The following is a 17,806-nucleotide window of genomic DNA, read 5'->3' on the forward strand; positions in this document are numbered from 1 at the left end:
TTTACGTAGGGAGGGAATATTATCAATTCCAGACTCCCCCTAGTGGTCTGGAGGACTTTGCAGCGTTCTCATCATTCATTCATGCGTTTTCTGCACGGTTTGACCTTCTGGTGACTGAAGCATGTAGCCTAAACATTCAGCACTTTAGAGAAACTTCTTCCACATGTTTGTTGTGTGGCTTTTTGGAGAAATGCAAACTTATTTACTTTATGGACAACTAAAACAGATTCTTACACCTTATCTGTGGATCTCTGCTGCTCCTCCAAAGTTACTATGAGCATCTTGCCTGCTTTGGATTACCAACACCTGCTCAGGTGGACTATATTTACTAATTAAGTCACTGAGTTTTAGGCTGTAGCAGAGTAAATGGGAGTAAAAAGTACTGAAATCCTGCATTTTGTTTTTAAAAATAAAAACCGCAGCATGGTCACCCACCTCCTCCAGAGCAGCCACTGTGTTCCTGCAGTGGGACATCCTGGTGGTGAAAATAGAGGCGGTTGGAGATTTATAATCTTCATTTGTCTCCGTGACAAACTCTGAAACTGTGATTTGGTCCGGCATCGTTAATCCACAAAGCGATTTAATCTAACCTCCTTCTTGTCTGTTCAGTTTTTTTTTAAATCTGATTTTAAAGCGCCGTCAGCAGCAGTAAAGTCGCCGAAGGTCCCCGCGGAAAGTGAACCATCTCCGGGCTTATTTACGTCCCTTCCCCGCTGTTTGTTCCCGACACTGGAGCTCCGCGCCGCGCCGCAGGGTGATAGCTCAGCCGACCAGCAGGCTACTCCTTCCCCATCCAGTTCACCGGCTCATCCTCGAAGCTCGGAGGGGAAAGAAAAGCGACCAAAACGGGGGCAGATATCCGGACTGGGTGAGCTAAGATCTCCTGTCCTCCGCCGGGATCCGAGGAACAACAAGCTGGCGATTCAACGGGAGCGCAAAGTGACAAAGGTAGAGGAGGGTCCTCAATGAAGACTCACCAGCCAATGGGAAGCAGCGGCTGGAAACGGAGAGCCAATCAGAATTCAGGAAAAATGATGCTTTACAGTGCTGTTCGGAAACTATCATACTCAACTCAAAACCAAATCTAACCAAAATTGAACGTTTTCTGTACTTTGTAAAACTTAATTGGAATAAATTAAAGTATAATACAGTGTTTTTTTACAATAAAAACGTAAAAATAAAAATAAAATAACTAATATTTGAATAAATTGTATGCAATATAATGGATTTTCAAAACAACTATATGCACACATTATAAATCTACTCAGACTCAAAAGTACAGTAATGTTCAATAAATCAAATAATTATTTAACTCAGTGAAACGCATCATATAGAGTAATTCCACTCAGACTAGTGTTTTCAAGACCTTATTTGTGTTAATCATAACTTACTGCTAACAGTGAATGAAAATATGACAGTTACTATTAGAATATTACACCAAACTCATAAAAATACATTTTATACTGAAATGTGGGCTTACAAGAAGTATATTCAACACCTGCTTAAAAGTTATTCTTACAATGTACTTTAAATCTGAGTTTTTTAAAACGAGCCTCATCAGGCCAGATTTTAACTTACTGAGACGTATTTGAACTGATATTTGGATTTAGATACGTGAACTGGTTGGTTTCTTGACAGAAATGGAGTTTGATGTAGTTCACAGGTTTTCTGAAGGAAGGAAAACTGTTTTTTATATGCAACATTAAAAACAAGACCTAGGTCAGTCTTCAATTCAATTCAGAAATACTTTATTGACCCCAAAGGGAAAGTGAAGGTTGTTGTATCTCATTTCAAAACACTTGTTGTACTCAGCCAGGTTCTAATAAAACATCTTAAAGCAGTCCAACACTTTGAATTAAAAGGTTTTGCTTTGTTCTAATTTATACTTGAATCGTGGTTGGGGGGCGAAAAAATCCGACCAGGGACCACAAATGGCCCCTGAGCCCCACTTTGAACACCCTTGATGTAGCAGTTGCACAAGTTATGATCATTTAAATAGGCCGTATTTCTCTTAATAACTTGATACTATAAAAACAGCATTAATCTAATGGGGTTGCATATGAAAAAAATCTCTGTTAATTAAAACAAAAACAAAATTACAAAGTATTTTCACTGATTATTAAATTTCCAACAGCCCTTAAAGGCAGCACCGAGACTGCGCAGTCTACGGCCTCCTCTTTGTTAAGGTGGAAATGGGTGAATCAGGCAGATTTAAGATGATTCAGTTCATATTGTTTGTATTTATAACTATAAGGGAATTACCAAAGTAAGACTCATTACAGAAACACGTTAGTAATGTGTCTATTGTGGATGAATCATTGATTTAACTGTGAATAAATATATTTAGAAGTTTATTTTTTTCAAAAACAGAAAACTTTCCCATTTATTAAAATCTTTTAAGATACCTATAATTTAAAACCTGATGTTTTGAGGCTTATTCATGTCTGATCTGGACAGCAACAGGAACCAAACAGTGGATCCTCATCAGCAGCAGCAGCAGGCGAAGCTAAACCCTGGGCAACCCTCAGATCAGGAACTGGGCAGTGTTCACACATTCTTTCAGCTCTGCAGCGTCTCCTGGCAAGCTGCTAAATGAGGAGCCGAAGACCCAGGCTGACCCCGACAGGCTTGTAGGCGACTTCAACTAACTCGTGAAAATGAATAAACAGGCTCTGTGTGGACATCTGCCATCCAGACGGAGCAGCAACAAACTCCAACAAATTCTGCTGCAGGAGGTGAAAATCACTGCAAACTAAATTGCAAGATATGCAAAAAGCTAAATTTATTAGTATTTTACACCTCAAATTTTGTTACAAGCTGCTTGAAAAGAGCACAAGCTGTCAGCTGCCTGGTTGAACAGAACAGAAGCCTCATTCAGCAGCTCAATGTACACTTTGTTTGCATGCAGGCTGCATGCAGCCTCACGCAGCAGCACAGGCATGCAGTTGTTTGGAGACGCTTTGGTCACGGTTACCGTGTTTTGTAACATCTCCAGATGATTTAGTGAAACCGAAAACCTCCACGTTAATCACTGCTCCGCTTGGGAATCTGTTTCCTGCAAAATCAGAGCTAATTTGCTAAACAACAGAACAAAAGCTGCAAACAGACATGATTGTGCAGGGCTGCAGGGTGTGAGCCTCAAACGTCCAATGGTCTCTCTGGATTGCTGTCTTGGAGTCTGCAGGAACATGTCAAAGCAACTAACAGCACAGATGTCTGAGTGGGAGTCACTTTTTCCCTAAATGCACAGGATGACATCATAGTTGTGCAACAGGTGGGAAAACTTTAGCTTTCCGCTCATAACATTTTGAGTAATTCAGAACAAATGATTTCTTTGTTTGAAATAATATGCAGTTTGTTGAAAGACGTATTTTTAGCCCAACTGGGTCCTAATTAGACGGCGTGATGCTGGAAACTCATCTTGTATATTAAAGACTGTAAGACAAGTTTAAACAATAGCTGGCTGCAGACAGGAAGCTGGCAGTAGCTGAGAATATTCAGCTGAAGAAATGGGACGAATGTTTAGGAAGGCGTTTTAATGAGGCATGGACAGAACTCATAATTAAATCAGTTTATTTTATTGAGTTAAACTGAAACCCTTAAAGTTGCCGTGGTGTTCCCCAAAGCTCTGATCTGGGGTCTCTATTTATCTGTCAGGGTTGTTTGAGTTGCTTTAGAGTTTGGTTATTATTTCTATCATTTTTACTTCATTAGATCAGTCTTGTTGCTGTTTCTCCCCTCACACCTGAAACCTGATAGACAATTAGCCTGATTTATAGTGTAGAGTTAGAGGTAATTTGCTGGATTTAACCACCTCTATCTCATTCCTCCTCACTGGTTCCTCTTGTTAAATCCTGACAGATTCTGTTCCCCCAGTCATGCTCCTTGTATTTTTGTTTGTTTCTGGTGTTTTTTGTTCTCCTTTGTTCTAATTTTTCCATTAAATCTTCAAATCTCTCTGCAGTCCTCTTCAGTATAACATTATCTCCTTCTTCTTGATCAGATTTTCCATAAATTCAGCAGTAATAATCAATGTTATGCAGATGACCCCCAGTTACACTTTTCCACCAAACCCAACTCCTCTAGCTGCGTTTTCATTACAAATGTTTGAAAAACTTTGTCATAACGTCAAAAACACACAATTTCATAATTGCCATGTTTCTATTCAAAAAGAAACACAATTAAAATCAGACGTGAATAACGTTGTTCACACGAAAACATCCTACAACTACTTCCTGTCGTCTTCTTCTTCGTGGTTTGCGTCAGTGGTAACATCCATTTATTGGTCATGTGACTCATGATTTAAAAAAAAGTGTTTCAAATGCAGTTTTGTGAAATAAACTAATTTCAATACAGTAAAAAGAAAAAAAAAACCACCTTATTCTAGCCCAAAATTTTAAATCATTAACCAAGATCGTTTTTAAATTGAGGTGTTTCCATTAGGTGAATTTATTTTTGTAATTTTAAGTTATGTAAAGTTATGGTTACTGGAAATGCAGCTACTGAGAATTGTGCATAAGAATACACAGTATTAGCTGTGCTTCTATTACAATTATGTGGAAAACTTTGTGTGACATAGATGAAGGACATCCAATAATATAAAAGCATCACATTTTTTATTTCTGGGTGAAAAGCTGCTGCTTCCCCATCGCTGGTAATGAGTGACTTTTAGAGTAATTATGAGCCATCACAGGATTGGTTCTGCATTTATCTGCTGTTCCTCATTAAATCCTGACCGTCACTTTTACCCAACCTGACTCTCCTTCATGGCTGCTTTCACCCAACATGCTAAATATAACATTCACATCCCCACCAGAGAGAATTAGCTCCTCTCTGCTCTGAGGGAGAGAAATCATTCTTTTATTTCCTGAATAAGATCATTTATGTTGCTTTTATAAATTATATTTCTAAAAATGTGTTCACAACCGTAAACTTTCCCACATCTTCTGTGTATTTATTCGGGATTTTATGAAATTACCAACACAAAATCGAGCAAGGTTATGAATAGGAAGAAAAATGTTAGGTGGTTTTCAAAACGTAAACAGCAATTATGAACCTCCACCCAACCTCAGGTCTTCTGAAGCTCCTGACTGGTTTTCTTATTTAAAATGTATTTAATTATGAAGATTTGCAGTTGCAATGTGACATAAAGTGAAAAACTGGACTGTGTTTAATCTGCTTTTTGTTTTCTTTAAGTCTCTCTGGGTTCGTTCAAAATCGTTAGGGTGAATTTTGCACCCAAACAAATAAAACCTTATCATTCTGATCAGCCGTTCATGGTGGAGGATGAATCAGCAGCTCTGCCTCTCCGTGAATCCAAAGCAGCCTGTTTGGTTCCCAAGGTGAGCCGCTGCTGCCATGGTGCAAATCCCCAGGCTGGACTGGTTCCTAACGGCCGAGCTGAGGATGAACAGAACGATGCAGAATCCCAACGTGAAGAGGAGAGCCGACAGCAGAGCGCTGCATGTCCAGGGTCTCTGGATCCCTCTGGGAACGCTAATGGAGGGGCATCGAGTTCAGGCCATTAAACTCAGCCGCTGCAGGAACCTTTCCCACCCAGAGAAAAACAGAATCCAATCGTAGTCCGCTTCCATCTACAACAGTTTGGCATTAAAATTTTTTATTTTATTTAATCTGATCAGCAAATTATTTATCTGATTGACCTTAAATCCTCACCAATCACTTTTCTGCTATTTAGTTTTACTTGCAGACCACAAAATTTATGAAATGTTAAACACCCAGATTATTTATCCTTTCTTTTAGTTTTATCGGCTTGATAATAAAATGTTCATAAAATCTAAAAATCCTCAAAGATTAAAAAAAGTCTTTGAAAAACAAAAATTGTTCCTATTTTTGTTGACCGAAACTTTGGCCAATCAAAATCATTTCAAAGGCCATCATTTCATCAGTTATTTCCAGTAATCACTCTCAGAGTAAATACACCTCTGTTCAGTCATTCTGTTGTCAGATCCCTCTCATAACTCCCCTGGGTTACTAATTTTCCTTCATGCCTCCTTTATTTTCTAAGTTCTTGGTTTTATTGCGTTGTGATTCTGGTTTATTTTGCCTGAACACGTCACCCTACTGGTGAACTGTGGTGTTGGCAGCATCATGCTGTGGTCAGGGACGGGTTAATGAAGCTAAATTCAGAAAAATCCTTGAAGAAAGTCAGCTGTTTTGCAGTTTTCTGGAAGTTTGAGTCAAACGTCAGTTTGGCGAACTGGTGAGCCGACCTGGAACCCGACTGGGCGCCGCTGCTCCATCGTTGTTTACGAATCTGCTCAACTTTCTGTTCTCTGAAACTGAACATCCAGGTTGAAAAATGAGAAAAATTAATTTTCAGCTGCAGATTTTCTCTCCACTCTGGATTTTATTAACTTATCCTGTTATGTGATGTTTTTACAGCATTTGTAATATTTCCAATTTTTGATGTATGAGAAAGAAAAGTGATGTAAAAAGGGGAATTGAAAAGAAAAACATCACATTTTCCAGGGATTCAGCTGGTAAGTAAGTGAGGAAACAATTGCCCCACCCGGGGCAGAAAATGAAACAAAGAGCAGAGGAAGCTTGTGTTTGTCCTGCTGAAGTCAGATGGTGGCTACAGGCTGGACTTCCTGGTTTAGATCCCCTGATTCATCCATTCTGTGGAATATTACAAAATTGGTTTATTTCTGAATCAGAACATGAATCTCTGATTTTAGCTTCTTATTGTTCCTTAAGTTACTGTAATATTGTAACGAATATCCTAATCAGAACTGGATGAACTCAAAGGATCCTTAGCAAAACAGATGCTTTGAGTAGCAAAAGAGAAAAAAATACAACAAAACAGACATTAAGAATAAACCAGAATCTAAAGGAATGAACTTATATGGCAAAACCTTTAAAGCAACTAATGCAACTTAGTATGGCAACACCTGTTTAGCAATAATAAGGAACACAGTTAAAGTTAATGTTTTTGTTTTTTTATGTTAATAGAGAAAAAAATAAGCCTTCACTTTTTAGTCATTTCCTCACCATGTTGTTCATTCATGTATAAATGTCCCAGCTTCAAACTAAACTTTAAACTTAAATAATTTTGTTTACAATCTATATATTTAGTTATACGTTAGCTAACTATTTAGCTTGAAGTAAAAATATTGAGCTTGCTAGCTACATATTTAGTTTACAAATTAAATATTTAGCTCCAAACTGGCTATTTAGTTTCTTAGCTCAATATAAGTAAATATTTAGCTAGCAGAGCTAACTATTTAGTTTATTATATGGCTTATCTATACCTTTAGCTAATCTAAATATTAAATACTTAACTTACAAGCTAAACATTTAGCTCCAAACTAGCTAGCTATTTAACTTACTAACTAAATATTCTAGCTTGCTAATTAAATATTTAGTTTGAGACTGTGGCATTTATAACCGAATGAACGCATTGTTTAAATGTAATATGTATTGTTGCGGCTAGCAGGGCCGTCCCACAGGTTGCCTTGCTCTCTGCTAGCCAGAGCGAATGAGAGCATTAGCTTCACACAGGCGGTCCTGGCGGTAAATAAACAGAGCATGTCCATCTCTCTCTGAGGACTTGTCCTATTTCAGGAAGGTCAGTCCAGTCTGACCTCAGAGCACAAAGATGCTTCCTTTCCTGTCCATAAACAGAGAGGAAGTTCGTCCCCAGAGGAGCAAAACAGAAACTATTAGCTAAATAAGGAGCTTATGCAGCTGCTTTCAGACATGCAGCTTAGTTTGGGGGGAACATTTTGAGTCCTGAATGCAAATATAATGGCAGCTTGTCTAAACTGTCCTCATGATAAATGAATTAACACTCCTCACACTGTCACGTTACTTTAAATAGACCATTGGACCCCCTGAAGTTCTGTGAGAAATGACCCGGGTTGCCATGATGATCCGAGCGTAACGAACTGCATCTCTTTGTAAAGGTGGGATTAACTGGCAACCTCTGAGGAGGAACAATGACTCGCCAACAGAGTGGCATGAAGCTCTCCGCCTGACCCAGAGAGAGAGAGACCCAGGGTACCTCGACCTCTCTCTGCCTCTTTCTCTACACGTGTAAATATGAGTGATTATTAATTATAGACGAGCTATGGGACAATAAAGCATGTATTGTGGCGCCGTGATTCAGGAAGAGCTTCAATAGATCCTTCATATAAATAATTAATATATTAAACAAAATGGTAATGGCGAACCAACCGGACATTGTGGTGGTGGATAAAGAACAGAGGAAAGCCGTTGTGGTGGATGTAGCAATACCAAGTGACCACAACATCAGGAAAAAGGAGAAACTGGAGAAATACCAGGGCCTCAGAGAGGAACTGGAGAAGGCCTGGAAGGTGAAGACCACAGTGGTGCCTGTGGTCATCGGGGCCCTCGGGGCAGTCACCCCCAAACTGGAGCAGTGGCTCAAACAGATCCCAGGAACAACATCAGACATCTCAGTCCAGAAATGTGCAGTTCTAGGCACAGCCAAGATACTGGAGGAGAACCTGAAGCTCCCAGGCCTCTGGTAGAGAGAGAGAGAGAGAGAGAGAGAGAGAGAGAGAGACCACCCGCGGAGGGTGAGAAGGGAATTATTTACTTATTTAAACATACGTATTGATTTGTAAAAGTAATATTTTTAAAAATCTCCATACTTTATATAAGCACTGTAAATCTAACTGAGGATCTGTCGCAGGGCTTAAAATGTATGTTGAATGTATGTTAACATTATATAGAAGTCATGAATTTTTAATTTTATACCATTTTGTATATTTTGGGATTGGTTTTAAATCTAAATATTCCATGTTTTGTAAACGTTTCTTGTACTGGGAGTGCATGTCGAAATAAGCTTATATCTATCTGCTTCTACCCTGAACATTTTTATTTATTCAAATAAAAAAATATGTTGTTTTCAACTTTAAACTGCGCAAAACTTTCAAATCTTTAACTGTGGAGGAACGGTAGGTATGTGCTGCCCTCTGTTGGCCACCGGAATGAGGTACAGCTACCAGTATTTCAAAGGAAGCATAGCTGAATTATTAGAAATATATGTGAATGAGTCTGTTTCCCTGAACGTAGAATGAAATAATTGAAACAAAGAAAGAGAAACATGTTGTCCATATAACACCTGTCATAACCTACATCCTTCCACTAGAGGGAGCTATTTGACAGCGTCGTTAAAGTAACTAAGGAAATTACACAACAATTTATTAAGAATAAGTCAGATTAATCACACTGTTTCCATTAGTTTACGTATTTTTAGGAACAATACCAAGAAAAAGCAGTTTGTACTTAATTCTCTGTGAGAGGTAATTCCTGCACTTAAAAAAACAATAAAATTTTCCAGTTTTTTCTGCTAATAAACCAAAAACAAATCACAGCTGACAGCTGATATCTGTGACGGAACAACCTGCTTTTAATGTACTAATTTATAACAGCGCTGCTGTTTACAAACATACTTCATTTGCGGCTCATAAAGCAATCAATATCTATTTATAACAAAAGACTCCTGACGCTGATCCTGGTGATGAACTTTCTGCATATGAATCATATATGACATCCTTCTGACGTCATGCAGTTGCTCTTCACATGTGGAAATGTTGCACGTTACGTCAGTTACATATGAGTTTGGTGCTTATTGACACCAGAAACGCGAAATAAAATCAAGAATCCCGCTGTGGTCATGTTAGTTCTGGACTTTAATCTGGTTTACAGCATATTTGGTCAGAAATAGATGGTTATATGACAGAGGGCTGGGCCGCCATGACTCCACTCACGCCAACACTATTTTCATTGTGGTCAAAGATGAAGCGCAGTTCAAGATTGTTCCCCTCCCAGCGCAACTGAAACCCAAAGTACAGCGTAAAAGTTCAAAAAACATCACTCCTCAATTTAAAATTTTAAAAACAAAAATAATATAAATTTATAGAACCAGCAGGTTCTATAAATTTATAGAACCAGCTGCAGTGAGCCTTTGTTTTAACTCCAGAGAGGTAAAGAAAAACTGATTCAAACTCATGTTTTTAAAATCAGCTTAGATAATACTTAATAATATATGATATTATTAAATATGGCATATTTAATAATAGTTTTAATGGTTTTTATTTTATATGTTATCTTTCTTTCTCTGGCTACACTAGCCAGAGCTATCGCCATAAACAAGAGCTAACACAAAATCAAAACAGATTAAAAATTTAAAGTGAAAATGAAGAGTCTTCAGGTCGCTGTAACATCATTCTTATTAAATAATTGATAAAATATTTTATCCCAGTGCTAACCGTAAACAGTCTGAGTTACAAACTGGTGCTCTGTCTAGCATCCACTACCCTCTTCTTTGGGTTAGCATTTCCAAACAGCAGCAGCTAACTCTCTTCTTCATCTTCATCTTCATGGAGTGCATATTTCAATGCACTCCAGCTCAAATTGAAAAAGCTAAACATTACTCAATGCGGAAAAATTAGAAGATATCAAACTTGTTAACTTGTTTAAAATTAGCGCTTATCAATTGAAGTTACATTCAGAGTTAAAATTATATGGCACACTTAAAAATACCATTGCATTTCAAAATCCAATTTGTTCTGTTTGCCATAATAGACAAGGTGTAATGCAAGCTAATTACAAACAATGCTAACGATAATAGGTATGTTATGCTTTAGAATGATAAAGCATCTGGTGCTGACATATTAGCATGAGGGGTTTGGGAAGGCAAGTGAAAATCTGCTTGAGGCCCCAGAAAGGCTTATGAAACCAATTCCCCAGGTAAAATATGAAAATCAGACAATCATTTATAAATATTCAAGACTTTTTATGAAAACACGTTGCTCCTGTTCTAAATAATAAAGAAATACTTGAAAATATGACGCAAGCTTCAGCAACAGGGAGTCAAAGCGCTTAACCGGAAGTGAGCGCCCAAGTTCCGCTCGGGGCCTTTACCCGGACCGGACCGGCCCTGCAGCCGGAGACGAAGCAGTGGAAAGAGGGCGGTCACACTCTCGCTTCGAGTCGCTCCTCTTTGGCGGACGCCTTGCTGTGGATGACAACCGTCCAGCTCGTCGCAAAAACAGCGGTGCTGCTCGGCTGGCCGGGGCTTTAACACAGCGGCGGGGGGAAGCGAAGCGAACCGAGCCGAACCGAACCGGGGAGGGGAAGGATTTACTGACACAGCCCGAGCATGGCGACCCAAACCACCGCATCCTGCACTGGATCTACCCTGCTACAGCCAATCAGCGAAATCATAGACCTCCCACTCGACCAGGTATGAGTCCAGATTCAGATTGAATCTTTATATATAGACCGAGTGCGTGACGTGATTTTCCAAGCGACATGTTATTGTAACAGCTGATGCGCAGCGACCCGGTGCTGATGATGATGAAGATGATCTGCTGTCATCGCCTAAATGTCCTTTGTGGACCCTTACTGGGTCAGCAGAGAAACTGGTGTTTGCTGGTTAAAATTTACCCAAACATTCTGGTTAGTGTGTATCTAGGAGACACAATGGCTTCTATTCATTACTGAGCAGCAGAGGAGGTCCAAAACAACTGAAAAGCTCGGTCTGGTTCTTATTAACCCGGTCCTGATGGGCTCCTTCTTAGGAAATATACAACCTAATCCAGAACCAACACAACCCACTGTGTTTATGGTGCTTTTTAAAGTTTTATTTAATCAAATACATGCAAATACCAGGTTAAAATATCCAGCGTGAACATAAGAAATAGTTTTAGATTATTATTTCAGTTATTAGGTATTTAAATCCAGTAGAGAGGAAAGTAGCTTCACTTACACGTGAATGCTACCAAACCTGTAGAATCAGGAAACATTAGAACCAGTCTGTCGACGTGACACCGTTTCTAAAAGTTAAAGCTAATTTTATTTATATAGCACATTTTCAGCAGCAAGGCAATACAAAGTGCTTGCAAAGCACAACAAATTAAAACTCAGAAATTTATTGTCTGGAAAGTGCTTCAAAGTAATTCGTTAGAAGCGTTTTTACTCCTAAAGCATCCAAAGAGAGAAAACACATGTACAGCGGAGCACGGTGGTGGCAGTATGATGATCTGGGACTGGGTCTCAAACTGAATCATCAGTTTGAGGCTTTATTCTCAGTCAAAGAGGCGATATCACCTCTGAATGGCTCCGCAGAAACAAAATAAAGGAGTGGCCTAGTCAAAGTCTGGACCTCAATCTGATTAAGAAGCTATATAACTAACAATTATTTTAGTAATTGATTATTCTATCAATTATTCAGACACTTAATCGATTATCAGACAAAAAATTGGCACATACTGCCAGATTATCCAATTAACCACTTAATATATATATGCATATCAAATATATCAAAAGATGCAAATAAACCATTTAATCCTCTTTTTACATTTTTAATTGGCAAAAATGCAATAAAATGGCCTTTTGTTAGTGAACGCTGGATCATTTATAGATTATTAATTTTTGCATTATCAGTTAATGATTAGATAAAATTGTGCTTTTTTTGCAGAATTTGAACCGAGTGAAGCCAAAACGTCATCACTTCATTTAGAACAGATTTACAAAGATTTTCTTAAATCTTTAGTTTTGAATTAATTGCTGCTCTGATTGTGTTCTTCTTTCAGCAAACAGACTTCTTTTGAATACATATACTCCAGTTAATGATTAACCTGTGACTAAACTATTTGACAATAATCAATTAATCACGATTAATCGATTCATTCCCATGTGTTGACTTTCTCTCAGGAAGCACGTGGTGACAGTAGAGAGGAGTAACTCCATTTTAGCAGAAAGAAAAGCCTCTCCTTCAGAATCTGTTGTCTTTTAGCTTCATGTTTGCTAAAATCAGGTAATTTTTTGGTTTTATCTGAGGATCGGTGCAGCAGCCACACCTGGAGGAGGCGGACATGTTTAAACCCAGATCCAGTCCAGCTAAGCAAACATTTTGTCACCAGTGTTGTTAGTGTGGGTGTGGCTCTGGGATCCAGAGAGAGAGTTTTATCACAGGGTACTTAAACGTGTGTTTGCGGGACTCTGTCGGCCGATCAGAGGCTGCCGGCGTTTCAGACCCAAAGCAAACATGTCGAACCAGAATGCTTCGTTCTTCTTCTCCTGTCAGCCTCCCAGGCTACTTTTTGATCCCTCAACAAACTGGATGATGTAACTCAAAGCTTCAAGAGAGAAAACTTTGCCGTTTTATCAGCTGGTCTTTCCCAAACGTTTCCTTTTGTCCTGGAAGCTTCTGGTTTGGGTTTTTGTTGGTGTGGGTGTGTCTGGCAGGAAGTTCATAAACCGGTTCTAAATCATGTTTTTACATATCACTTAGATTTACTATCATAAATATAGATTTAAATATGCAATGCCATACTAAGGTAAAGTTTGGTTTTTTTGGCAAAAACAAATCTAAAAAGTGTGGTGTGCATTTTTGTTTAGAATCTGTGACAGTAGTGATTCATGGAGGCTGAATATGCAGAAGTTTTCAGTTTTTATGTCTAAAAACATTCAGAAAACCACAAATAATTTTCTTTACTGGTCACAAAAGGTTAAAATAAAAACACTAAAATGTTAAATGGGCTCTGTATGGAAGCACATTCCTGCCATGAATGAAAAACAATTAAAACCCAACAGGAAATCATAATTACATGTTTTAAAATCAGAATTACAAGAATAAAAGTAATTTTATTTCTAATGTCTTGCTTTCAGTTAGCCTCTCTCAGTTAGCCTCTCCTTTCCAGCTCCCAGGTCTGCTGAGAAACTCTCCCCTTTGTCTTTAATTTGCTGCCCTCTGAGAGTTTTACGTGCCAATTGATTTCTATTCTTCAGCTCCGTGTAATTGAGTGCTGCTGGCTGTTACCTTTATGAAGGTTCAGAGTCAACAAGACGAGCATGTGTGATTCCTCCTGGGAGGAAGCGATAAGTTAGCTCAGGTGCTAAAATCACTCAGGAACATGAAACAGGTCTTCATACACTGGGATGGACTTTTATGAGGAAATGTTTAATCGTCTAAATGTAAAATATGGTTCGGATACGGGGAACAACTGCCTCACTTAGGGGTCAAGTTGTGTTGGTTTGATGAGGCTCATCACACCAGATTAGTGTACATAAGTTTAACAGATTTACAACAATCATTTCACCTTGTGTGAGCTCTTAAATCCTCTGTTTTAGTTGTGCCAGGAATCGCAGGAGGTTTTAATCTTTTTTATTTTACTGATTCTGTTTTAGTGAGGCAGAATCTTGGCAAAACGACTGTTAGCCCTGGCTGTCGGATCCATCTGTCTGGAAACGGCATCGCTTTGGTTGACGCTCAGATGTGACTCCCTTTGGTGGTCAATTCAGTAAAACCAGGAAGCGGTGAACACCGCTAGCCAAAAAGTTAGCTGTGCTAAACATAAAACACTTATCATTAGTTCTGCTAATGCTGAAGTGCTATACCAACATGTTATTTATTGGAAGCTAATGCTAACGTGCTATACCAACTACGTGCTGAACATTTGTTTTATATTTCTGCACATAAACCCAGTCTTGATGTTCCTGGTGGATTTCTGTGCAGCAGCGTTTCTGCCCTCAGCAGCAGAGAAGTAGCTGCTGGGTGTCGAGCTTGTCTTGGCGTTGTATCTGGTGCAGAGCGCTGCAGCAGACACGCATGTTGGCATGTTTGTGGTTTCAAACCTGACGCAACCGACCCAGACGTGCACAGCTTTGAATTTCATGGTGGTTTTCAACTTGTACGACTAATCACTAGCCAGCTTTGTGGTTTCAAGACAACCATCTTCACAGCATGATGCTGCCACTTTGGCTGGGCACAGGCCTTAAATCCCATAAGAAAACCAAAGGTTGGTGGCTGTGATGTAAAAAAGTTCAAGTTGTATCAATATTTTTTCCAGAAATAAGTAATTTCATTCCATTCAGAGTAAATCATTGACGCGCTTCACCTTCGGCGCAGCAGACAGACGTTCAGACGTTAATCAGACTCTTTCGCCTTCAGTGCTTCTCCACTGCAGGACGCGGTCAATGGGAGTATTGACTGAAGCTCTGAGAGGCTCTGATGCTAAACCTGTGATTGATTCATCTCCGTCCCGCCGGGCAGAAGCTGCTGCAGGTTTCTGAAGTCTGGCCACCAAACCGTTTGGATTTTTACAAGAAAATTTAAAAATTTGGTTAAAATATTGATCAAATCTGTAGAAACTGAGCAGATATCCTGGATAAGACTTTGCTTCCTTTGGTTTTGCTGATCAGGTTTTTTCCTGCCGATTCCGATTCCTATCACCCATGAGGGCCGATCACCGATACCGATCACATAATTATTATTTTTTTATCATAAACACTACCGGTTACATTATGTGGAAAAAGGAACCATGAATTCACCTTAATTTAGACAAAAACTTGTTTTTAATACCTTTTTCCAAGAACAAAACAAAACAGGTATTGTGCAAATTGTACTGCTATCAATAATACTACCTTTAACAGACTGATAACATATGAAGGCTCTGAAGAGGTTAAATAATGCAAAGAGCCAAAATAAAACCTCTCAACATTGCCAAAAAAATCAAGTATAAAACTTTACATTCAAAGGCAAAAACAGGATCCATTACAATAAACAATCCAGAGTTACTGAATGAAAACTTCCTGATAGCATGGCGGCTAGCTGATTACTGCTAGCTCTGATTGGCTGTTTCTGACTGAGCGGAGTAATTATGCAGATCAGGGAGGAGATCGATTATTTTCTCAGAGATTATCTGTCTCATGTTAGGACAGCGAAAGTTTTAATATGTATGTAAAATTTATTTTTTTAGTTAGATGCTGCAGCTTTAAGCAGGTTCGGTGTGAGAGTCACTACTAGGTGGAGCAGAAGCGAAGCTCCGTCTGTCAAATATTACTACCTGTAGCGTAGCAGCGGTTCAACAGGAGAGCAGAACCAGCGTCTGACATCGCAACTCGAAGACTTAAATAATTTATGATCGATGGCCGATCGATCGGCACACCTCTAGTTTTGCTTTCTGTCCCCCAACTGGATGCAACTTCTGGACTTTTTATAAAAGCTCTTTATAAAATTAAATCTGGCCAGAATTAATTTATCCTATATAACTGTGATAGTTACAGTGTTTCTGCTCCGCCCTCCAGTCTTTCCACCAGCTTTTGCACATCTGTCTCTGCATCATGGTGGACGAGTTCTGGTGCCACAGCTCGTCCTCCATTTCTCTCCCGTTTCCCCTGAAATGTTCCAGTTTCTACGGCTGCAAACCAAGCAGACACTAACTTCATGCATCACATTAGTTTCAACAAAACTAAAATATCCAAGTTTTTTTTACTTAACTCTCCAAGATCATCATCAGTTTATTCACTAAACGAAGTGCGGACTCTTTTTCTTTTCCTGATTTGTTCTGTGTCTGTATACTCCAGTTAACGATTAATCGATTATTAAATTAGTTGACGATTATCTTAGTAATCGATTAATTGTTTCAGCTTTACAATAAATATCTATAAATTTGAAAACATGACTAAATGCAGTGATGTGAATCAGTTTTGTATGCGACTGGTGTCCTAAAGAATCTTATTACTAATGTTTTTTAAGAGCGTTGTTTCTGTTTACTTTGTCACTTTTATCGTTATTTCTGTGCTTTTGCAAGGCAACATTTACATCATTTTATAAGGATAAAGACGTTTTTACGTCATTCAGCTGTATTTTCCTCCAGCAGGGTGACCTCTCTGGTGAGACCAGTTGAAATGCTTCACATGCGCGCTGCGGGCGCACGCAGGGCCCGGCCTGGTCCGGCGCTGCTGGCTGCCTTGTGGGGAAACGTCTGATTGTTCAGCTATTAATAGCCTGGATCAGCCTGCTGCACTGCAGGCTTCATGTGTGCCTTTCTTCTTCTGGTCGTTCCTCATCAGGCTTCTCTCTGGTCTCAGCTGGCAACTAAAGTAAAGCAGGGGCTTCAAAGTGTGGCCCGGGGGCCATTTGTGGTCCTTGGGATGAGTTGGTGCGGCCCCTGACTGCAGTTGAAAATGGTGCAGATTTGGCCCATCTGGAGCCGATGTGGATGAGAAGGACATTTAAAATTATTTTCATGGTGAGTTTATTTCTTAAATGGAAATAATTTTACAGATTGTAGTGTGAGGTCACGCAATAAAAGCTTTAAAAGGAAACCAAAAACTATTTACTGGCCAACAAAACATTAAATAATCGGCTCAAAAAGTTAAATAAATGCAAATTTCATAATAATATTGGTTTCAATAAAACATGTAGTTTGTTCAGTTTATTGTTGTACATTAAAAGGAGAAGGAATTCACAATAATATTGTTTTAATGTTTTTTAATGGAGAGAAAAGCTAACTTTGGCTTTACCAAAGCCCGGTGGGCCCGGTTTGAGGTGCAACCAAACCCGATGTGAGCAGAAAGGTCCAAACAAGCCCAGGCTTCGTTGTGTTGACTGAAGGACAGGAAGCATTTTGTTCCTGTTGTGTCGGCGTCTCCTCATGCAGCAACATGTCTCATGCAGCAAAAATACTTCAGAAGATCTTGTTATGCAGTAATTTTCTTATATGTTTCCCTTCTCCATTTGCACTAATCTTTCTGTTTTTTGACAAAAAACCTTTCCACAAACTGCTTTATGGGAAGTGGGCACCGCTAGCTGAACAGTTAGCTAACCTTGAATCACCTGTCATAAACATTAGTTCAATGTAACACGAAAGCACTATGCTAGTTTAGTATTCAGCAGAAGATAATGCTGAAGTGCTATGCAGACTTTGTATTTAATGTAAGCTAATGCTAAAGCGCTACATCAACTTTGTATTTAATGTAAACTAATGCTGAAGCGCTACATCAACTTTGTATTTAATGTAAA

The 17,806-nt window shown here is 39.0% G+C and overlaps 2 protein-coding genes across 8 annotated transcripts in view; one reads left to right on the top strand and one right to left on the bottom strand.

Moving 5' to 3' along the window:
- Window positions 1–941, bottom strand: part of asap2a (ArfGAP with SH3 domain, ankyrin repeat and PH domain 2a) — a 41,325-nt gene extending 40,384 nt beyond the window's left edge. For all 7 annotated transcript variants that reach the window (XM_016678278.1, XM_016678283.1, XM_007565529.2 and 4 more), the window contains exon 1: window positions 436–941. In XM_016678278.1, coding sequence (XP_016533764.1) covers window positions 436–561 — 126 coding nt within the window. In that variant the 5' untranslated portion in view covers window positions 562–941. The remainder of the gene's footprint in view (window positions 1–435) is intronic.
- Window positions 942–10,876: 9,935 nt separating this feature from the next.
- The window catches only part of mboat2a (membrane bound O-acyltransferase domain containing 2a), a 27,757-nt gene continuing 20,827 nt past the window's right edge, over window positions 10,877–17,806 (top strand). The window contains exon 1 of the mRNA XM_007565530.2: window positions 10,877–11,239. Coding sequence (XP_007565592.1) covers window positions 11,156–11,239 — 84 coding nt within the window. The 5' untranslated portion in view covers window positions 10,877–11,155. The remainder of the gene's footprint in view (window positions 11,240–17,806) is intronic.

The sequence above is a fragment of the Poecilia formosa genome, unplaced genomic scaffold, assembly GCF_000485575.1.
Source record: "Poecilia formosa unplaced genomic scaffold, Poecilia_formosa-5.1.2 Scaffold178, whole genome shotgun sequence".
NCBI lineage: Eukaryota > Metazoa > Chordata > Actinopteri > Cyprinodontiformes > Poeciliidae > Poecilia > Poecilia formosa.